Raw genomic sequence first — 18,050 nt, forward strand, 5'->3', positions numbered from 1 at the left:
GGGCAAGGAAGGCAAGAGGTGAGCTGGTAATTAAGATTCCTTGTTGAGACACATGTAAGATATATTACTACTTATTTGTCATTTATAGATGTAACAATATATAGCTCTTTGTGTTCCATATAAGGACAGGAGGATATGAGTGTATCTTAAAATTGGTTATAGCAATCAGCCAATAGGAAATTCAAGCAGGCTGATTGAACAAAGGCAGCCACAGGAGGAGCAAAGGGGGGGGTGGATTAAGGAAATATAAGGGCTGGCCATAATGGCAGGAGGCAGGGGCCAGAGCTTGGTAACCATATACCACTGTGCCTCTCATTTATTTGTCTGACAAATAAATTATTATTTTAATTTCTCTGTTGCTGCGTTGAATATTTCATTCCAGCTAAGCGTTAACCACAAGCAGGGTGCTACAGTTATATGTAAATTGTTTTGCAATAAAGTTACAAAAAAACTATGGAGGATTTGGCTATGAAGCAATCTTAAAATGTAATTATTATGAAGACAAGGAAAATAAAACACAACCGAACCCCCACCCTTTCTTCTGGTTACTTCAAACTCAAGGGTATTTGGGGGCTGAGGAAAGGCTGGGTATAAACGAAAGCTTCTTTTTATAGCCTTAAAATGCGACATCTTTCGTTAAAGCAGCCCTTTGTGACGGGAGGGAGTCCGCGAAGACACTGAAGCGGGCTTTGCAACGGCTGGAGTTGGATGGAAAGGGGCGAGGCCGCCGCCCCGGGCTTTCCTGGCAAGGCCGGCCCGGGCGGAGCGTTAGGTCTGCGGTCGCCATGACGACGGGAGCGCGTGGTGGAGGCCGCCGAGCAGCATGTACGACCGCGCTCCCCGCGCCTTGACCTTGACCGTCGGCGGCACCGCGTCCCACTTGGGGCCGGGCTGCTACGAGTTGCCTCCCGACACCAAACGGCTCCAAGGTGAGACGAGGCGAGCGGGGAGGGGAGAAGCGCGGGCGGGCTGGAGGCCAAGGCCCGCTCCGCTCCGGGCTTCCCTCAGGCCAAACTTGGCTTGTTTTGTTTACCATTGAAGCTGGAGCGCGAAGCGTCTGCGGGGCGCCCGGTTCATTCATTCATAATTGTTTGAGATTTATACGCCGCTTGGTTGCAACAGCAGCAACCCACGTCAAAGCGGTTTACCAAAAGGATAAACTGGGGTGGAGGGGTGGGTTTATGTGTGGGGATGGGAGTTTGGCAGGGCAGGCTCACTCAGCCCGACCCAGAACTTTTCTCCTTGGAAATAAATCCTGTTATTGAGCCCAGTGGGTCTCAGTAAGGCTGAACTCTGAATTGGGCGGAGCATATTTCTCAAAAGAAGACTGCAGCCTTTTTCAGTTATATTTTTTTATAATCGCTACCTGTGTTTCATTAATTGCTCTGCTCCACTTAATTGAGCAATCGATGCACACGATCTTTTTTTATATAAAAATATTTTTTATTAGGAATTTAAACAGAACATATTATCTTACAACATATCCTTAATCCCCCCCATTCACCCCCCCCATAAAACAACCCCCCTCCACCCCCTGACTTCCCTCAGTTCCCATCTCTGGTTTCCCTGTACTGTAAATGCTATTCTTTGCATGTTGCAAAATTGTATAAATCCTTAAGTTATCTAACTGATTATTATCAATAAAAAGTTTGTGAGTGTTTATTCAAAACCTGCCAAGGAGTCCAGTTCACTTTGTTGCTTTAAATACTTTCTAAAAGGTTCCCATTCACAGTTATCCTTGTCCCATAGTTTAAGTGTCAATTTTGCCAATTCTGCACAGTCCATCAGTTTCTCTTGCCATAATTCTTTAGTCGGGGTTTCTTCATTCTTCCATCCTTGTGCTATTAAGACTCTCGCTGCCGTTGTTGCATACATGAAGATGTTTTTCAACTTCCTTGGCAGGTCTTTTCCTACAATCCCTAACAAAAGTGCTTCAGGTTTCTTAACAAATGTTAGATGAAACATTTTCTTCAATTCATTGTATATCATTTCCCAAATTTTTAAAATTTCATTTCAATCCCACCACATATGATAAAATGTCCCCACCTTTTCCTTACACTTCCAACACATGTTTGAGCTAGTTTTGTACATTTTCCCTAACTGCACTGGTGTCGTATACCATCTATACATGATGCACACAATCTTATTGCTTTTCTAAAGCGAATATCCTGTTTTACAACAACAACAACAATAATATAGACAGGCATTCCCCACGTTCCGTATCGTCGTTTATTTCCACTTAGGGGATTCCAGAATGTTTTAGACTTTTCAGAAGTGGCGTTTATTTAGAAGTAAAACACTTGAGTTAAATCAAAGGTCACATCCGCACCATACGTTTAAAGCAGATTTATACTGCTTTAACAGTCATGACTTTTCAAAAGAATCCTGGGAATTGTAGTTTCTTAAGGCTGCTGGGAGTTATAGCTCTGTTAGGGGTGAATAATGGCAGTTCCCTGATTCTCTGGAGGAAGTCATGACAGCCAAGGTGGTAAAAATGAGCTTGAAATGTATAGCAGTGTGCATGGGACCAAAATTATTCCCAGATTTTTACAATGTGGTATTTGGCATTCTTTCTTAGTTTCAAAGGTATGACACTTGTACAGAAATTATTCTTGGCACACTGCTCTGGTGAACAAATGTTCTAAAATGGGAAGTGGGGGATAAATGTCCACAATAGGGATCACTCAAGCTTTTAAGAGGAACTTAAAAGGCAGAAATGATGTCCAGGGGGGAATTTCAGAAATGTAATGCTTTGTCCTGCATCTTAGGCAAGTCAATTGAAAAATTGCACTTGTTTTAAAAAAGCTCAACAATTTTGGGGTCTTCCTAAAAAAATATGGCAACCCTATTATGTGCCTCAGGTTCAAAAGAGGTTTTGAGGAACAACTGCAAGACAAAACAATATATGCAATAACAGGGACAAATACAGCAAAGCCTTAAATATCATTTGAGCCACAGCTTCTCAGGTTGTCCTAATGCAATTTACTCAGTCTAGCAGCATGAGGATATGAAAAAGTTTTATCCACAAGAATTCTATTCAAACCGCTCAGATGCCGATGGTGTTTAAATAAGGTATATGAAAATCCAGTTTCTCTGCTGTTATTATCGGAATGTAAGAACTCTGCACTTGTACAACTCCCAACTCTATAGAGGAGAGCAATGATGTAGCCCATACTAAGAAAAGAAAAGAAAAGAAAACTCAACAGCTGCAGTTTATTACAGTACTGTTGGTTTGGTACATTATAAATAAAAGTGCTTCAGGCATATTGTGCATGGTTACATGAGCAGAAAAGAAACTCTCATCTGAAAGACAACTTGTGTGCTTGGCAGGCAACTGGGCATTGGATCTCAGCAGTCCAATTTAAAAGCAGTGTCTTCTTAGCACTTATTTTTCCAACCCAGGTTTTCTGGCTTCATTATTTAGGATGAGAAAGATTTCTGTACTTGATGCATTCTCAGTGAGAGATAATGGTTAAGGGCTTGATTCCTCAATGCTTGCCACAGTTATCATTTACCCATTTGTGGCATTTGTATTTTCTTTGAACCAGAGCACAACGGCAGGCTTTTAAACACACTTTATCCCAGTGGCACACAAATGGAAGTATATTTACCTCCTCGTATATTTTATCACATATTATTTATTTATTTATTTTATTCTAAGATGATTACATGAATTGGATACCAACCATGGCATTAATCAGAATAATACTGTTCCAACTCTTACCCATTCTTTTAGCTATTAATTCAGAAAATGTGTGAGGGGACGTCATCAATAGTTTTTTGTAATGAAAGTGCAGGATAAAGGTCCTATCATGCAATGGACCACACTAACTTTTATGTAAGCCGAGTGCATTTTCTTCTTTATTGGTGTTGTCATATGTAGCAGAACATGCTAAGTTTTCACCTTAGTGCAGAAGGCCCCAACAAATCTAAATCTAGATTTAGCAAATAATGCTGATGTTTATTAATTGTTTATATTGCAAGTACACAGTTTAGAGAGCCTAATGGAAATGAAAGATTTTATTTCTGGTCAGCCCTGTTGAAAGTCTAGGCAGATGCGGTACAGTGGTACCTCGGGTTAAGTACTTAATTCGTTCCGGAGGTCCTTACTTAACCTGAAACTGTTCTTAACCTGAAGCACTACTTTAGCTAATAGGGCCTCCTGCTGTCGCCACGCCGGCGGAGCACGATTTCTGTTCTCATCCTGAAGCAAAGTTCTTAACCTGAAGCACTATTTCTGGGTTAGTGGAGTCTGTAACCTGAAGCATATGTAACCCAAGGTACCACTGTATTTACTTGTGTTATTTTAAAACTCATTTGAACATACAGTACTTATTTAACCAAAGTTTCCTTTGCTACATTAAATGCTGCTATTAAAAATGTCTCTCAGTTCAAATGTGGCATGCTGGGGAGGGAGAAGGGCTGCTGTTTGAGAACAAAGGCAAAACCCAATTGGTTGCGCAGGAGTTGTACACACATTACTGTGTGTACACAAGCACCTCGGGCTGCTGCTGCGACGGCAGAGGCAGTGGTGGGGTGTGCGCTCTGCCCCTGGCGGCGCTTAAGCTCTATAACTCTAAAACTCTAAAACTGAACAGCAAAAGTTGGGGGTCTTCTTATATGCCCAGTTGCCTAATACGTCGGAATCTATGGTATTTTGAAAAACGAGATCTAACAACTTTTCATCACTGAATGATGACCTGAAGCAAATTCTAACAAATTCAAATTTCCTCCCCCCCTCCCCCCCAGTTGGCTATGCTCCATTTCTTTCTTTCGCAAGTCGTGGCCATGGAAGTATTTATCAGAATGCTGAGAGCGATGTTCCAGGACCGGGATCCTATGAGATCGAGAAAACACAGGTAAAATTATACTGGTTGAATAAATTTGTTATGAAAGGTGGAGTTTGCAGTTCTAGATAGTCTCTCGTATAGTCAACAGTTTAGTTGGACATGGAACACAATCCAGACCCACTTGCTGTTACTGATTGAGGGAGACTTAAGATAGTATGTAGGTGCTCACTGGTGAGGCTGTGTTCTAGTGGGTGGAAAGCTACTACTATTGGTAGCAAGCAGAAAGCCCTGAATTGTAGCATTTCAGAGGCAGGATGCTGGCAGCTTTGACTGATCTGGACCCTAAGCCCCATGGATCTACCAAGGGACTCAGTCCTCAGGTCCCTCGGCTGTACCAGCATAGCAAAATGGTAGGGAGAGCCACCTGCACCCTCCACCCTGTCTGGAGCGAGCCAGCAGGGCTTGGGATGTAGCGGTGGATCTGCCACTCCATACCTCCATGGTGTCAAGTGAGAATTGTATTCAGCCTATTTCTCTTCCAAATTAAAAATGTGCACAAAGGATTATTGTATCCCAGAATGTACTACTGCTGGGTGGTTAGTAGAGATTTTAAAATTCATTTATTTTATACTCTTATTTTTCTGCATGATATGAAATGCCTGTCAAATTATTCTACTTTCCCCCCTCTTGTGGCTCACTGCATGTGGTTCTTGCAGGTGTGGGAGCTAGGTTGAGATTCTTGATATGCTCTGCTAGTACAGAGTGCAGCTTTCAAAGCAGCGTGAATGCACATTTGAACAAGTGATGGAATGAAGATTTTGGAATATGGGATGTATTTTAGCAAAGATGGGCAAACTAAGTGAAACTTTTTCAATTCGATGTCTTTATCTGCAAATATCAAAAGAGGATAAAAGAAGCTGATGTGCAGCTGAATGCAATAGAAATAGGTAATTTGGTTCTTCAAAATACATTTTTCTTAGATATTTTTGTTGATTGAATTTAAAATGTTCTGAGATGATTGGGGGATTGATAATGCTCAACTCAACAGATAGCTGAATGTTGGGCACTCCTGAATCTTCTCCAGATCAGATTGAAATCCAGGCTAGGGAAGATTTCTAGGCTTTGAGCCATTTTGCTTCTTTGTTGGTTTGGTAGAGGGCTGCTTTGAAGATCTGCCCTCACTCAGCTAAACTTCACGTGGGGTGTAAAAGCATCAGACGGTACCCATGGTGTAAGACAGTCCCCTGTGGAGGTGGTCCTTTGGCTCTCAACCCTCAGTTTCTTTGGCAGCAGATATTTAAAAGAGCCCAGTAGCAAAGAAATGGATAAACACCTGGGTGTGTTCATGTGTGTGCTTTGCAGGACTGCTTTTGAGAAATCAGGTGTGGGTGGGCATAAAACCCACCATTACAGGAAGCATATATTGTAAGAGTGGGTGGCCTTTTCCATCTCCCATTTTCTTGCGCACAGATCTAAAGAGTAGCCCATTAGCAGACAAATGGGTTTCTTTTTAGAGCCTCAGATTGGGTGACAAAATGAACTGAGTTATTTCCAATTACTTTGGAAAAAGGAGTTCATTTCCAAGTCTATACAAGGGGAGCAGCAGTCAGTTTTCTCATCTAGGCATTATACAAACTGCAGTGCAAAAAGGTAAGGGTTAGACATACATTTCTTGCTAATATTCCACAGTCCCTTCCTGTCATCTTTTAGAATTGATACATATTATTTTTATAGGCAATAACCTATATATTACACTTAGGGCAGCAGAATTTGCTTTGGAAGCAAAGAAAATATGAACTCAGTATATTAAAGATCACAGTGTGATTTGTGCTTTTGTTAATCTTACTTGATATCCAGTATTTTTAATATAAGGAACATTTTGAGGTTTAATATAAATGAGTGGTTTTATTTGTTTTTATTCTGTTTAGGAGTATTGGAGTTATTGTTGTAATATTTGCTTTGTATATCCTGGATGTCTTACTGCCTATATTTTTTTTTCAGATTGCCATGGCTATAAGCAACAAAGCTTGTATTTATCAAATATAACAATATTTTCTAAGATGAAAGTCTTAAATATCCCAGTTAAATCACCTCTGTGAGGTGGCTGTTCAAGTGGCAAAACTAGAATGTCTATAAATCACAGTAGTTGTGTCAAATGTCTCAGGATTAGCAATCCTTTTAATTCAACCAACATGTTTCAATATTGTAGTCAAACTTTCAAGCTACCAAGTCTTGTAGCATATGATTATTTTAATAAACAAGATAAAAAAGGGAAGCAGGAAGGTGTTTTGTCTCCCAAAACAGATGGATGCCAATCAGGAAGGTGTTTGGTTTATCGTGTGCATTTTATTTAAAGTTTGAATGCCAAATGTTGGTTCAACATCTGTGAAATATGTGTGAGCAAAGCTGCTAGAGTAACCTGTAAAGAAGGTTAAAGTAAGTTATCATACAGAAGATTGGTTTTTATATGCTATAGGTATTTGTTGGTTCATTAGTTATATGCTAAGCGTGTTCTCTCTGGTGGAAAAAAGAAAGTAACATGGTTACTATCAGTGTTATGCTTAGGTTTTGATTATTATTGTTTAAACAGTAAGGTTGAAACAATTACTTTAGGGTTTTTTTTTATTCTAAATGTGTTTTTGAATCTTTGTTACCTTTTCAAAGCAAACATGTTCATTGCAGCAGTTTTTATTCACTAGCTTTAACTTATATTTGCAAGCAAATGACTTTTAGCATTCTATAGTGTGCCCACAAAGCAGATTTGAATTTGACTGCCCTTTCCACTTTAAAAGGATGAGATGTCTGCATATTTATTTTTTGGCAGGCTGGGAGAGGCAATCTAAAGGAAGTATAGAAAAGTGAGATGGAAATCCTGGTGCAAATATTAGTTTTTACTGGCTGCTCAAAATCCCTAGTAGGTTGCAAACTAGGGTGGCATTTACCATGGGCTCTGAGTTACCTGAAAAGCAGAACATTTTAAAAAATATTTCTATCCTCTTTGAATTTGAAAAGTTTGAAAAGTTTCTAAGTAGCTAAGAAACACACAGTTGAAACCAGTATCAATTCAAAGCAATATCAAAACATAGACAATCACAACAATAACCAGCAGCATTAGTGAAACTCCCTACCCTGAGCACAGAATAATAAACCAAAATCGGTCAGCAAATCACTTAACAGTAAATATTCTGACACAAGTGAGGTATAAAACACCAGCCACCTACCTCCGAAAGCCTCTCAGAATCACAAGTGGAATTCACCCAGTGGAAACAGCCACTCAGGGCTGGGTCTCAGGTGCTGAACAGAGTATGTGGGAGGCCACATTTGCACGAAGATGGTCCTTAAGGTACCTAGGTCCCAGGCTGTAGGGCTTTGAAAGGTAAGAGCTAGCAATTTAAATTGGGCCTGAAGATGAACATAGTCAATATTCTATCGTAGTCATTGCTAACCTGTTTGTCTGCAAGTGTTCTAGTCCACCAGCTATGGCAGTGACACTTTGGACAAGTGAATATTTTGACTTTTTTGGGGTCTTGGCAAGGTGGCCCCTTGTAGAGTACAGTATTGGGGCCCTTCTGGCTGTGGGCCTGGTACATCTGTAGCCTCTGTACCTGCCTCTTGGCAGCTCTGATGTCATTTACAGTATATGGTGCTGTATAGATAGTCATAGAATAGAATCACAGAATCATAGAGTTGGAAGAGACCACAAGGGCCATCGAGTCCAACCCCCTGCCAAGCAGGAAACACCATCAGAGCACTCCTGACATATGGTTGTCAAGCCTCTGCTTAAAGACCTCCAAAGAAGGAGACTCCACCACACTCATTGGCATAGTGGTGATTGTCACATTCATGGGCTATTTTGCTTAACCTCTAGAAAACCGTTAAAGGGGGCAAGAGTCCTCAGAACAAAGAGAAACGTTTCCGAGAGATCCGTGCCGATACTCCTGGTCCTGGAACATATTGCCAGCCTCCTTCAATGGGTCTAGACACCAATAGGATAAAGAAACCATCAAAAATCTCTGCAGCACAGGTACATCAGCATATTGTAATTTTGTTGTTTATATGAACTGCCAGGGCTGATTACTTTTTTCCTATGTGAAGAAGAAGAAATGCCCATGTACACTGAGAAATTTACAGCAATGTCTCTTCTGCTGTAGTTGAAAGCATGTGTAGTATCCTTCTATTGCCCTTATATCTAGCTCTGCTACTTGCAGAGGGCTTCAGTGCCAGGCATCAAATATCCACATGATGCTACTTTATTGATTAGGCAGGATTCTTTCCTAGTGAGGCAGAGCAGAGCAGAAAGATTTTATTCTTTCTTGCCAAAACTCCTGAGAATATTACAGAACCCGGAATGATTTCCACCAGTTTCTTCTGATCCAGCAAGCGGAAGGTTATAAAAACACTCCCCTCCTTGGACCCAAGGTCTTTGGGTGTGGGTGTGCACCCAAAGGTTTCTGATTCAGTGTGTGCATTTATTACACTCCCCTTCTTTAGAGGGCTCCCTTCATTTGTCAGAAAGAAGTTGGTCTTGGGTCTGCTTTTGAAATATTTCTATTTTTAGTGGAAGCTGCGATTTTTGAGTAGATTTCAGGGTGTTGGTAAATTTGGAACTCTGCTCCATTTCTGCTGAAAGATGAGTAACCTTCTGTACCACAACCTTGCCACAACAGCGGTACTGTATATGTCAAGGATTGCTACCGTTGTTATTTCAATCGAGTACAGGAGGCTTGTTCAGAACATACATACAGTGTTGCTTCACACAATGCAGCCAAACATAATTCAGCTAGGCAGAAAATTTGCCATTCGTGTTGTATATGTTTTCTTTTCTTGGGCTCAAGTCTCTTTATTCTTTACACAGCTGATGTCAAGATACAGGAGATGTCAGGCTGGATGACATCTCATTTAAATTAAAAGCATGTAAATCTTATACAGCACACAAGAAACATGTCATTTTGTAAAGAATTCCCTTTAGATTCATGTTCTGTGCCAAATCTGTTAACTATGTATTTGGGTTTGGTGTCTGCATCATCAGTGTGTTTAACTTCAGGACTCTCTCTGGTTTTCTCTTGGAAGTCAGCCCGTGTAATCAAAAATATAACATTGTTCCCACTAGAAGCAAGTACAGGTAACTTGCATCTTATGCATATTACACTTGTGCAATTGCAGGTTTTATAGGTGGGTGGGAAATAAATAATTGGAGAAAATAATTGGGGGAAAAATCACTGTGCCTTCTCTCCATTTGTTTATTTCCCCCCGTCTACCTGCGCACAGCTGCAGTCACGGGCTTACTAGGCTTTGGGAAGGCAGTGCAAGCGTTCTGGCATGGTACAAAAATAGTTAAGAAAGAAACCACGGGGCACCCTGCCCTCCACCCCCCCCCCCAAAAAAAGGCGGAGTCCTGTGAAGATTGAGTAGCTTAATGGGTATTGAGTTCTGACTGCCTGGAGAAAAATGGAACACTGGGAGCAGTTTGTCTGGTATCCTGAACAGAAGCCCTCCCCATTACAACTTTTTGTTGCAGGCTCCACTTTTGTTTTGTTTTGTTTGCTTACTTGTTGTTGTTTAGTCGCTTAGTCATGTCCAACTCTTCATGACCCCATGGACCAGAGCACTCCAGGCACTCCTGTCTTCCACTGCCTCCCGCAGTTTGGTCAAACTCATGTTTGTAGCTTCGAGAACACTGTCCAACCATCTCGTCCTCTGTTTTCTCCTTCTCCTTATGCCCTCCATCTTTCCCAACATCAGGGTCTTTTCAAGGGAGTCTTCTCTTTTCATGAGGTGGTCAAAGTATTGGAGCCTCAGCTTCAGGATCTGTCCTTCCAGTGAGCACTCAGGGCTGATTTCCTTACTTGCATATCCTTACATATGCTAAGCCATGCCCCCCGGCCGGCTGGATGCGGCTGGGACTCCCTGATAATGCAGGGGCTTAGCTACGCCCCCACCGTGCACAGGGAGGCCACGTGGCCAGCCTGCAACATTGCCCCATGAGGAAGTGGAGCAGCCTTACTTTAGTCAAGTGTGCAGAGTCAATAGCTCATAGATTTTCTTAAGCATGTCTGTTGAGAAGTGGAAAGGATACTCATTTTTAAGGTAAATTCCACTGGACATGAACTGGACAACTTTAATTGTGTTAAGCTGTTAGAAAGATGTACTATATCTGTGACAAGGTATATTGCATTTGTTTCCACAGAAACTTGCAGAATGCATCAAAGTCTTCCGGAAATCAGAGGCTCCCTCTATCCCTTCCCAAGGACAATCATTTGGTTATGAAGAGGCTGCTGATGGCACTCTTTTAAAGCATAATCCTCCTTCAAGAGACACTACTTTAGGTCCAGCATACTATCAGACAAAAGGTGTAAGTAATTATAAAATTTTGCATTATGGGTGTCATGACTTGGACCTCAAGTAGCAGTCCAGACACAGAAAGGAACCAGCCAGGTGCTGTGAGTCAACATCAGTGTTAGGGGCAGTGAACCTAAACCTGACAGCTGGGATCACCTGGAACTCAAGGCTCATTAAGTGTGATTTGTATCTCCATAATTTCAGGGTCATTGACATCAGGTAAAGTTGAACTAAGGGCTTTCTAGGTTTGGGATGAAACTGGCGCCTACTGTGTCTCTGCATCAGTGTGACTGGTTTTTAGATTTAGTGGGTGTGTCCCTGTATAAATTAACTTTTTTATCGCCTCTCATAGGCAGGTCGTAAAATTCATTTTTTTGTTCTGCCGCTACCTATTTTTGTTTCATTTCCTGACTCTCCCTACTCCTCTGATTCTTTGGCCTTCTTAGCCCTGCTTATATTTCTGTCTTTGTGGCTGTGGCACAGCAGTAAAACACATGCTTTGCTTGCAGAATTTTCGTACTTTGGTTCTTGCTATCTCCAGCTGAAGAAGAATCAGGTAGCAGGATACCCAAAATGCTTGAGATCCTGGAGACAAGGGTGTCGGCCCGGGGGAGTGTAAAAATCATGCCTCTCCACTCAGGTTGATGTGGTTACGAGCCTGTCTGCCTGTCCGCGTGCTCCCCTGTCCGCTCCTCTGGTGGTCAGGTGAGGCATGCAGGCTGCTCTGGGTGCCTTGGCAGAGGAATCCGGTTGCTGGTGTGGGCTGTCATAGCAGGGCGCCCCTCCCCAGTTGTCATCGTTGGCAAAGGAGAGAGCGGGGCAAGAGTTGAAGGAGGAAAAAGGAAGGAAGGAGGCAAAAGGAGTGAGGGAGGAGGAAGGCAGATAGGACTGATGGAGAGAAGGAGCAGAGCAGACTTGACCCTGATGGCCATGGAGGAAGTCATTGGCATAGCTTTAAAGGTGACAAAAAGCTATTTTTTTCACCATGGTCTCTCCTGGTTTCAGAGGAGACTCATTGCAAGGGACCGGAGGGTAGGTACCAATACATCTCCTTACCTAGGGTACAAGGGAGCATAGGTACACATCTGCCCGGAGAATCTCTTCCAGTCAAAATATATTGGGCTGGATAGATACAATACAGCCGCCTCCTCCTCCTCCTCCTCCTCCTCCTCCTCCTCCTCTTCTTCTTCTTCTTCTTCTTCTTCTTCTTCTTCGCTTTTCATGGCATTCATTCTTGGATTTAACCAAAATTTCTAAAACCATAATAAGCAACCATTGTCTTCTTAAAGTTTAGTTGTATATTACATATTTTCAGCTAAAAGAGCAACATGCTATGTCGAAAACCATAATGTTGCACTTGCTAATTATAGCTATTTTACAAAATGCTTGTAGATACTTCACTGTATTATAAAGCAGCAATTTCTTCTTTCAATAAGATTGAATAGAATAACATTTCTAGAATTGTGTTTTGTTCAGATATGTTCCCAGGGTGTATTTTCTAAACCTACAATTGATGTTCGTTGAAAGCACACATGTTGCTTGTTAGAAGCCGTATGGAAGTTCTGAGGTATGCAAGCAATCCTTGTAATTTTAAGCACACCTCATCTTTAGTGACAGAACAATGATTTAGAGTTTGCAATTGACTAAAATATGGAATCACTACAAGAATGCTTGGAATTCTCCATTTGTTCCTTATAATATGCTTTTTCAGTCAGTGCATTAGGTGGCAGCAGAGTCACTAAAATGAACTACTTGTCTTTGGCATCATAAAACATGGAGTGAATTTTACTTTACTCAAGTTGAGTTACTATGTTAGATGAAGAGAATGAAAAATCAAATCTTTAACCTTTTTGAAAGATTAAGAATTCTCTATTGGAAAAGTCATACATGATTCAGTAGATGCATCCATGATTTCTTTGTGTTTATGAATTATGTACAATATAATTTGGCTCCAAATATTATTATTTAGCTAAATAGTTGAAATCTTGATATCCAGTCAAAAAATGATCTACTAGTTGGTTAACAATGATCTATTTCCAGATGCACACTTAAACAACAAAACACTTCTTCAGAAGTGTGCATGCACACGAAAGCTCATACCAAGAACTAACTTAGTTGGTCTTTAAGGTGCTACTGGAAGGATTTTTTTATTTTGACTATGGCAGACCAACACGGCTACCTATCTGTAACTGGAACCAGTTATTTAACTACTTAAACAGCATGAGCCAAAACAAAATCAGAAACTCAAAAGGCTAGCCAGAAAGGAGAACCTCTCGAATCATGGAACCTTGAAACTTTTATTTTTTCAAGGAGGGGGGATGAGCAATCTTTGTTATCTTGTGCAAACAAAGTAGCACTGTGACTGAAGTACACTGTAACAATAAAACTGAAATGCTGAAAATAATATTCTAATGGTACTCCTGTACTTAGATGTAAGTGCCATTGTTTTCCTTGAGTCTTACTCCCAGATAAGTGTTTGATTACAGACTAAGTTGTGTGTCACAGAGAACAGGGGTAGGCAATTTACACAGTTTATTGGAGTTAGTGGTATCAGTTACAAAGACATGGACAATTGTAACATTGGTAATCATGAGTAAGAGATTGGGAGCCAGTGTGGATTTACTGTATTTTTCGCACTATAAGACGCACCAGACCACAAGACGTACCTAGTTTTTGGAGGAGGAAAACAAGAAAAAAAATATTCTGAATCTCAGAAGCCAGAACAGCAAGAGGGATCGCTGCGCAGTGAAAACAGCAATCCCTCTTGCTGCTCTGGCTTCTGGGATAGCTGTGCAGCCTGCATTCGCTCCATAAGACGCACACACATTTCCCCTTACTTTTTAGGAGGGGAAAAAGTGAGTCTTATAGAGCAAAAAATACGGTATATATTTCCTTTCCCCAGCTCTTCAGTACTCCAGGACAAATTTTATCCATCTTTGACGATGGTTAATCATTGCATCATCACTGATATTAAATAGGTTCTTAACCTGATTTCAAATCCTAGTTAATTAGGGAGCCTGGATAGAAAACATACAGATGTAACTCTAGACTGCTTAGAAGACGAGGGAGAATTTTCATTGGAGGACTAGTGGGAGGAATGCTTCATTTCTTTTACCACTTCCATTCTCCCATAAGGACATAAGGAAAGTCTGCTGGATGAGGCTCATGACCTATCTATTCCAGCATCGTGTTCTTACAGTGGCCAACCAGCTTCCTGTGAGAAACCCACAAACAGCCCCCAATCTCAGGAGGACTCTCTGCTCCTGCAGTTTCCACCAAGTGATGTTCAGAAGCTCACTGCCATTAACCACGGAGAGCAGAACTATTGCTAGTAGCCTTTACACCCATGAATTTGCCTAATTCTCTTCTAAACCCACTCGAGTTGGTGTCCAACTTGATCATTTGGTTGCTTGATCACTTTGGTTGCCCTTTCCTGAAGAATTGCTTGCTGTTGGTCTTCGTGTTTTTAGCAACGTTCTCCTTAAATTCTTCACTCAAGTTCTTCAAGGCTTTATACGCTAATAGCAAGGACCGGAAGACCTTTAAGAAGCCCTCCAGCAAGAGCAAACGTTAACTTTCTCTTTCCTGGCAGCTCTCTGAGTGGGAAGGAGAGGTTTGAGATGGGGATGGCAAGCAACAAGGGAGAAAGAAGTTGGCAGAGAAAAGGTCTACACTACCAACTTTTGGCTCCAGCCCCACCCACTGCCAGCTTTCGGTCCCTGACAATTACCTCTGAGGGGAATGTAGCCCTCAACAGAAAGTCTAGAACCCGTAAGTGTAATCTCATCCGGAGCACAGAATTGACTTCAGAGGGTGGACAATTGTTTCAAGAGGGAATAAAAGAGGGGGATAAACAAGACACCAAAATAGTGAGGTTTACATTAAAGCTGCCAGTGTATACTTACAGAAAGATCATTGGAAACCTGCAGCTGTTATAAATAGTGGCAAATGTTGATTAAAACAGAAATGTGCAATGTCTGTTTCTGTTTTGGGAAAGCATATTTCTTTCAGGCACAATGTCTGTGTGCGGAGATTTGATGGTGATTACACAAAGTGTCTAGCGGCTGTTTTGCAAAATGCAAAACATTTAATAGCTAAGCAAGGTTCCTACCCAAGCATTCTGAGATGTGACAAATAGTTGTTTCCACTTGAGGCAGCGTGGGACGTAATCCCAAATCTGTGTTTTCCACGTTCCTCTTTCTGGCTAAGAGCGCTGACACTGATGGATTAGGTAGTGGCGAGAACATGCTGGGAACTACCTGTGCGCTGCAGCACTGAAAGACAGTCCATTAGTGCCAGAATTAATGCACTCTGGGACTTTTAATTCTTCATGATATCTATTTCCATATTTAATTACGGGAAAGTCATAGAAAAAAAGTTTCAAAGCACCTCCATCCATTTTTATTGTCAACAGGAGTGGCGATTAGTAATTCTTCAAGTTATATTGCAATGTTCACTTAAAATAATGCACCTCCTTGCTGAGTTTGCTTCAATTAAACCATATTTTATTTGCTAATGACATAGCAAGTTGACAGCGACCTTGAAGTTGGTATTGTCAACACTTCTTGGCAAAAAGAGCGTGGTGATTTAGAGTCAAGAGTGCATCAATTTATTCTTCAGTCTGCCTGTGTTCTTAAAAGGTTTTTTAATTCCATTATGCATGGGGTATTTTACCTGAGTAATGTACAGGTTAGTGTGTTAAGTAGCAGTCAATTTATATTATTTTTAATGCAGAGCTTAAGCTGTATATGGAGAAGGAAATAATGTTATTCATGCTTATTGAGTTTGAAAAAGAATAGGCTGTAGTTGTTAAAATTGCCTTTGGAGCTGACTCACTAAAGTGTTCTTTGTAAATGTCAAATATATATTGACCTTAAAGTTTCTTCATGGACACTTACAAACATTTAGCTATTGAATTAGAGTTCTGTATTGAAACAATTATTCTCCTGCTATTATGTGAAACTCTAACAAGAAAAGCAAAATATTTTAAAAGCTATCCTTAGTTTGCAGATATCCAGCTGTTGTGGTTAATTATTAGTTTTTGTGAAGCTAGGAAATTATTATTCACCAACAAAAAAAAATATCAAATTATAAATATTTATGGACTTTTAAATCCTTGATACTATGTGGTTTAATGTACACTCATGGAACAGGCCATATGTTAAGAAGTTTAATATTTCCAATAAAACTAGTGCATAATAAAACACTCTTCCCATAATTAGGGCTTCAGAGGATCTTGGGAGAAAAGATGGCAGAAGTATGCATATGGGAATGAAAATGGCAGGAGCTAAATAGAACTAATGTCTGCATTTCAGTCTGCATTTCAATGTGTCAGTTTGTGGGCTTATCAGAGAAGTCATTTGTGTTTCTTCATTTCGTTGAAGAACGTTAAGTGCAATATGTGATATAGAGACTTACTACTCCATTATGAAGCAAACAATACAGGAAAGTATTAGCCAGTACTAAACACTCTGGATACCAATATTAAACATTAAACATGAACATGGTATGTGTTACATCTAGGCAGATCTGTTTTGTGCCATTTGAAGATAATATTATATAGAGATGGGTGAGGTAGAGTTGGATTGGTTTATATATATATAGAGGGAGAGAGAACCGTCAGGTTCCAGAGCAGGTGAATATACTTTTAAAATTCAATACTAAAAACAGTTAAAATAAGTTACAGTCACAAGAATAAGGTGGGCCCTGAAAACACGTATCTCAGGTGTCAAGGACTAGAGTAAAGAGAAAAAAATTCCTTCCAGTAGCACCTTAAAGACCAACTAAGTTAGTTCTTGGTATGAGCTTTCGTGTGCATGCACACTTCTTCAGATACCTGAAGAAGTGTGCATGCACACGAAAGCTCATACCAAGAACTAACTTAGTTGGTCTTTAAGGTGCTACTGGAAGGAATTTTTTTATTTTGACTATGGCAGACCAACACGGCTACCTATCTACTACTAGAGTAAAGAGGTACATCTTCATACAGTAGAAACTGTATAATGGGTGCATGGCCAAATGGAAACCAAAAGGCTGCTTAGAACAGAACAAATTTTGCTGCAGTCTGCCGGATAAGTGCAGCATTTATTAAAACATCTTACGCTTTCTGTCCAAGGAGATGTCTGCAGCAGAATTTTGCTCCAAATAGGGAAGCTTAGCTCAGTTCTTTGTGTCAAAAGAGAAACAAGTGGAGAAGGAGACAAAATGGGCTCCATCCATTCTAGAACAGCAAAAAATGCAACTGAAAAAGAAAAAAACCTGGATGCCATGCTTGGGAAGGAGTTTGAAGCAAAACACATCTCCTTAAAAACCATGATTGTGGAAACCTGGGAGGAATTAATGGCTCCTCTGGAAGCCATTATTGGAAGGCATTATTATTGGAACGCAAACTAGCACACTGACATCTGTTTATGCACCAAATAGTGGTCTGTTCACTTTTTTTGCAAAAAAACCTCTGGCCAAACTGGCAACCCCCCCCAAAAAACCCTCCTTAAATGATTTACCAATTGGTTATTTTAATAGGAACATAAAAGGATTGATATGTGAGGATCTGGTTGATTCCCTGTGGGGGGAAATGTAGGAGTGCAACAGAACGTAAGAAAGGCAGAGATCAACTGAAACTGGTGAGGTTGCTATGAGAGTGGGGGCTGGGGTGGGAGATGAATCCAGGAGACATGACTCATACGTCTGTGTCCCTAGTGTTCAGTTTGTGATCCAGAATAGACTTGCAATTAAACTTCCCCCTCCCCACTCTTAAATGCAGTGAAAAGATCACAAATAGGAGAGATAAAAATAACAGAATGTGCCCCAGTCTCTTCAACATTTGAATTCACTTCAGTTGAGCACACTACTCAAGTATGGTATTTCAGCCGCAACTTTAGGAAACCTTCTCCAAAATATTACAAATCCCAATAGCTAGAA

The 18,050-nt window shown here is 40.7% G+C and overlaps 1 protein-coding gene across 1 annotated transcript in view; it reads left to right on the forward strand.

Moving 5' to 3' along the window:
- The first annotated feature begins 569 nt into the window (after nucleotides 1-569).
- STPG2 (sperm tail PG-rich repeat containing 2) overlaps nucleotides 570-18,050 on the forward strand; it is a 221,682-nt gene continuing 204,201 nt past the window's right edge. The window contains exons 1-4 of the mRNA XM_081207127.1: nucleotides 570-929; nucleotides 4,750-4,859; nucleotides 8,659-8,814; nucleotides 10,978-11,142. Of these exons, the coding sequence (XP_081063253.1) occupies nucleotides 824-929; nucleotides 4,750-4,859; nucleotides 8,659-8,814; nucleotides 10,978-11,142 (537 nt within the window). The 5' untranslated portion in view covers nucleotides 570-823. The remainder of the gene's footprint in view (nucleotides 930-4,749; nucleotides 4,860-8,658; nucleotides 8,815-10,977; nucleotides 11,143-18,050) is intronic.

Source organism: Podarcis bocagei (genome assembly GCF_964188305.1).
Source record: "Podarcis bocagei genome assembly, chromosome: 9".
NCBI classification, from domain to species: Eukaryota; Metazoa; Chordata; class Lepidosauria; order Squamata; family Lacertidae; genus Podarcis; species Podarcis bocagei.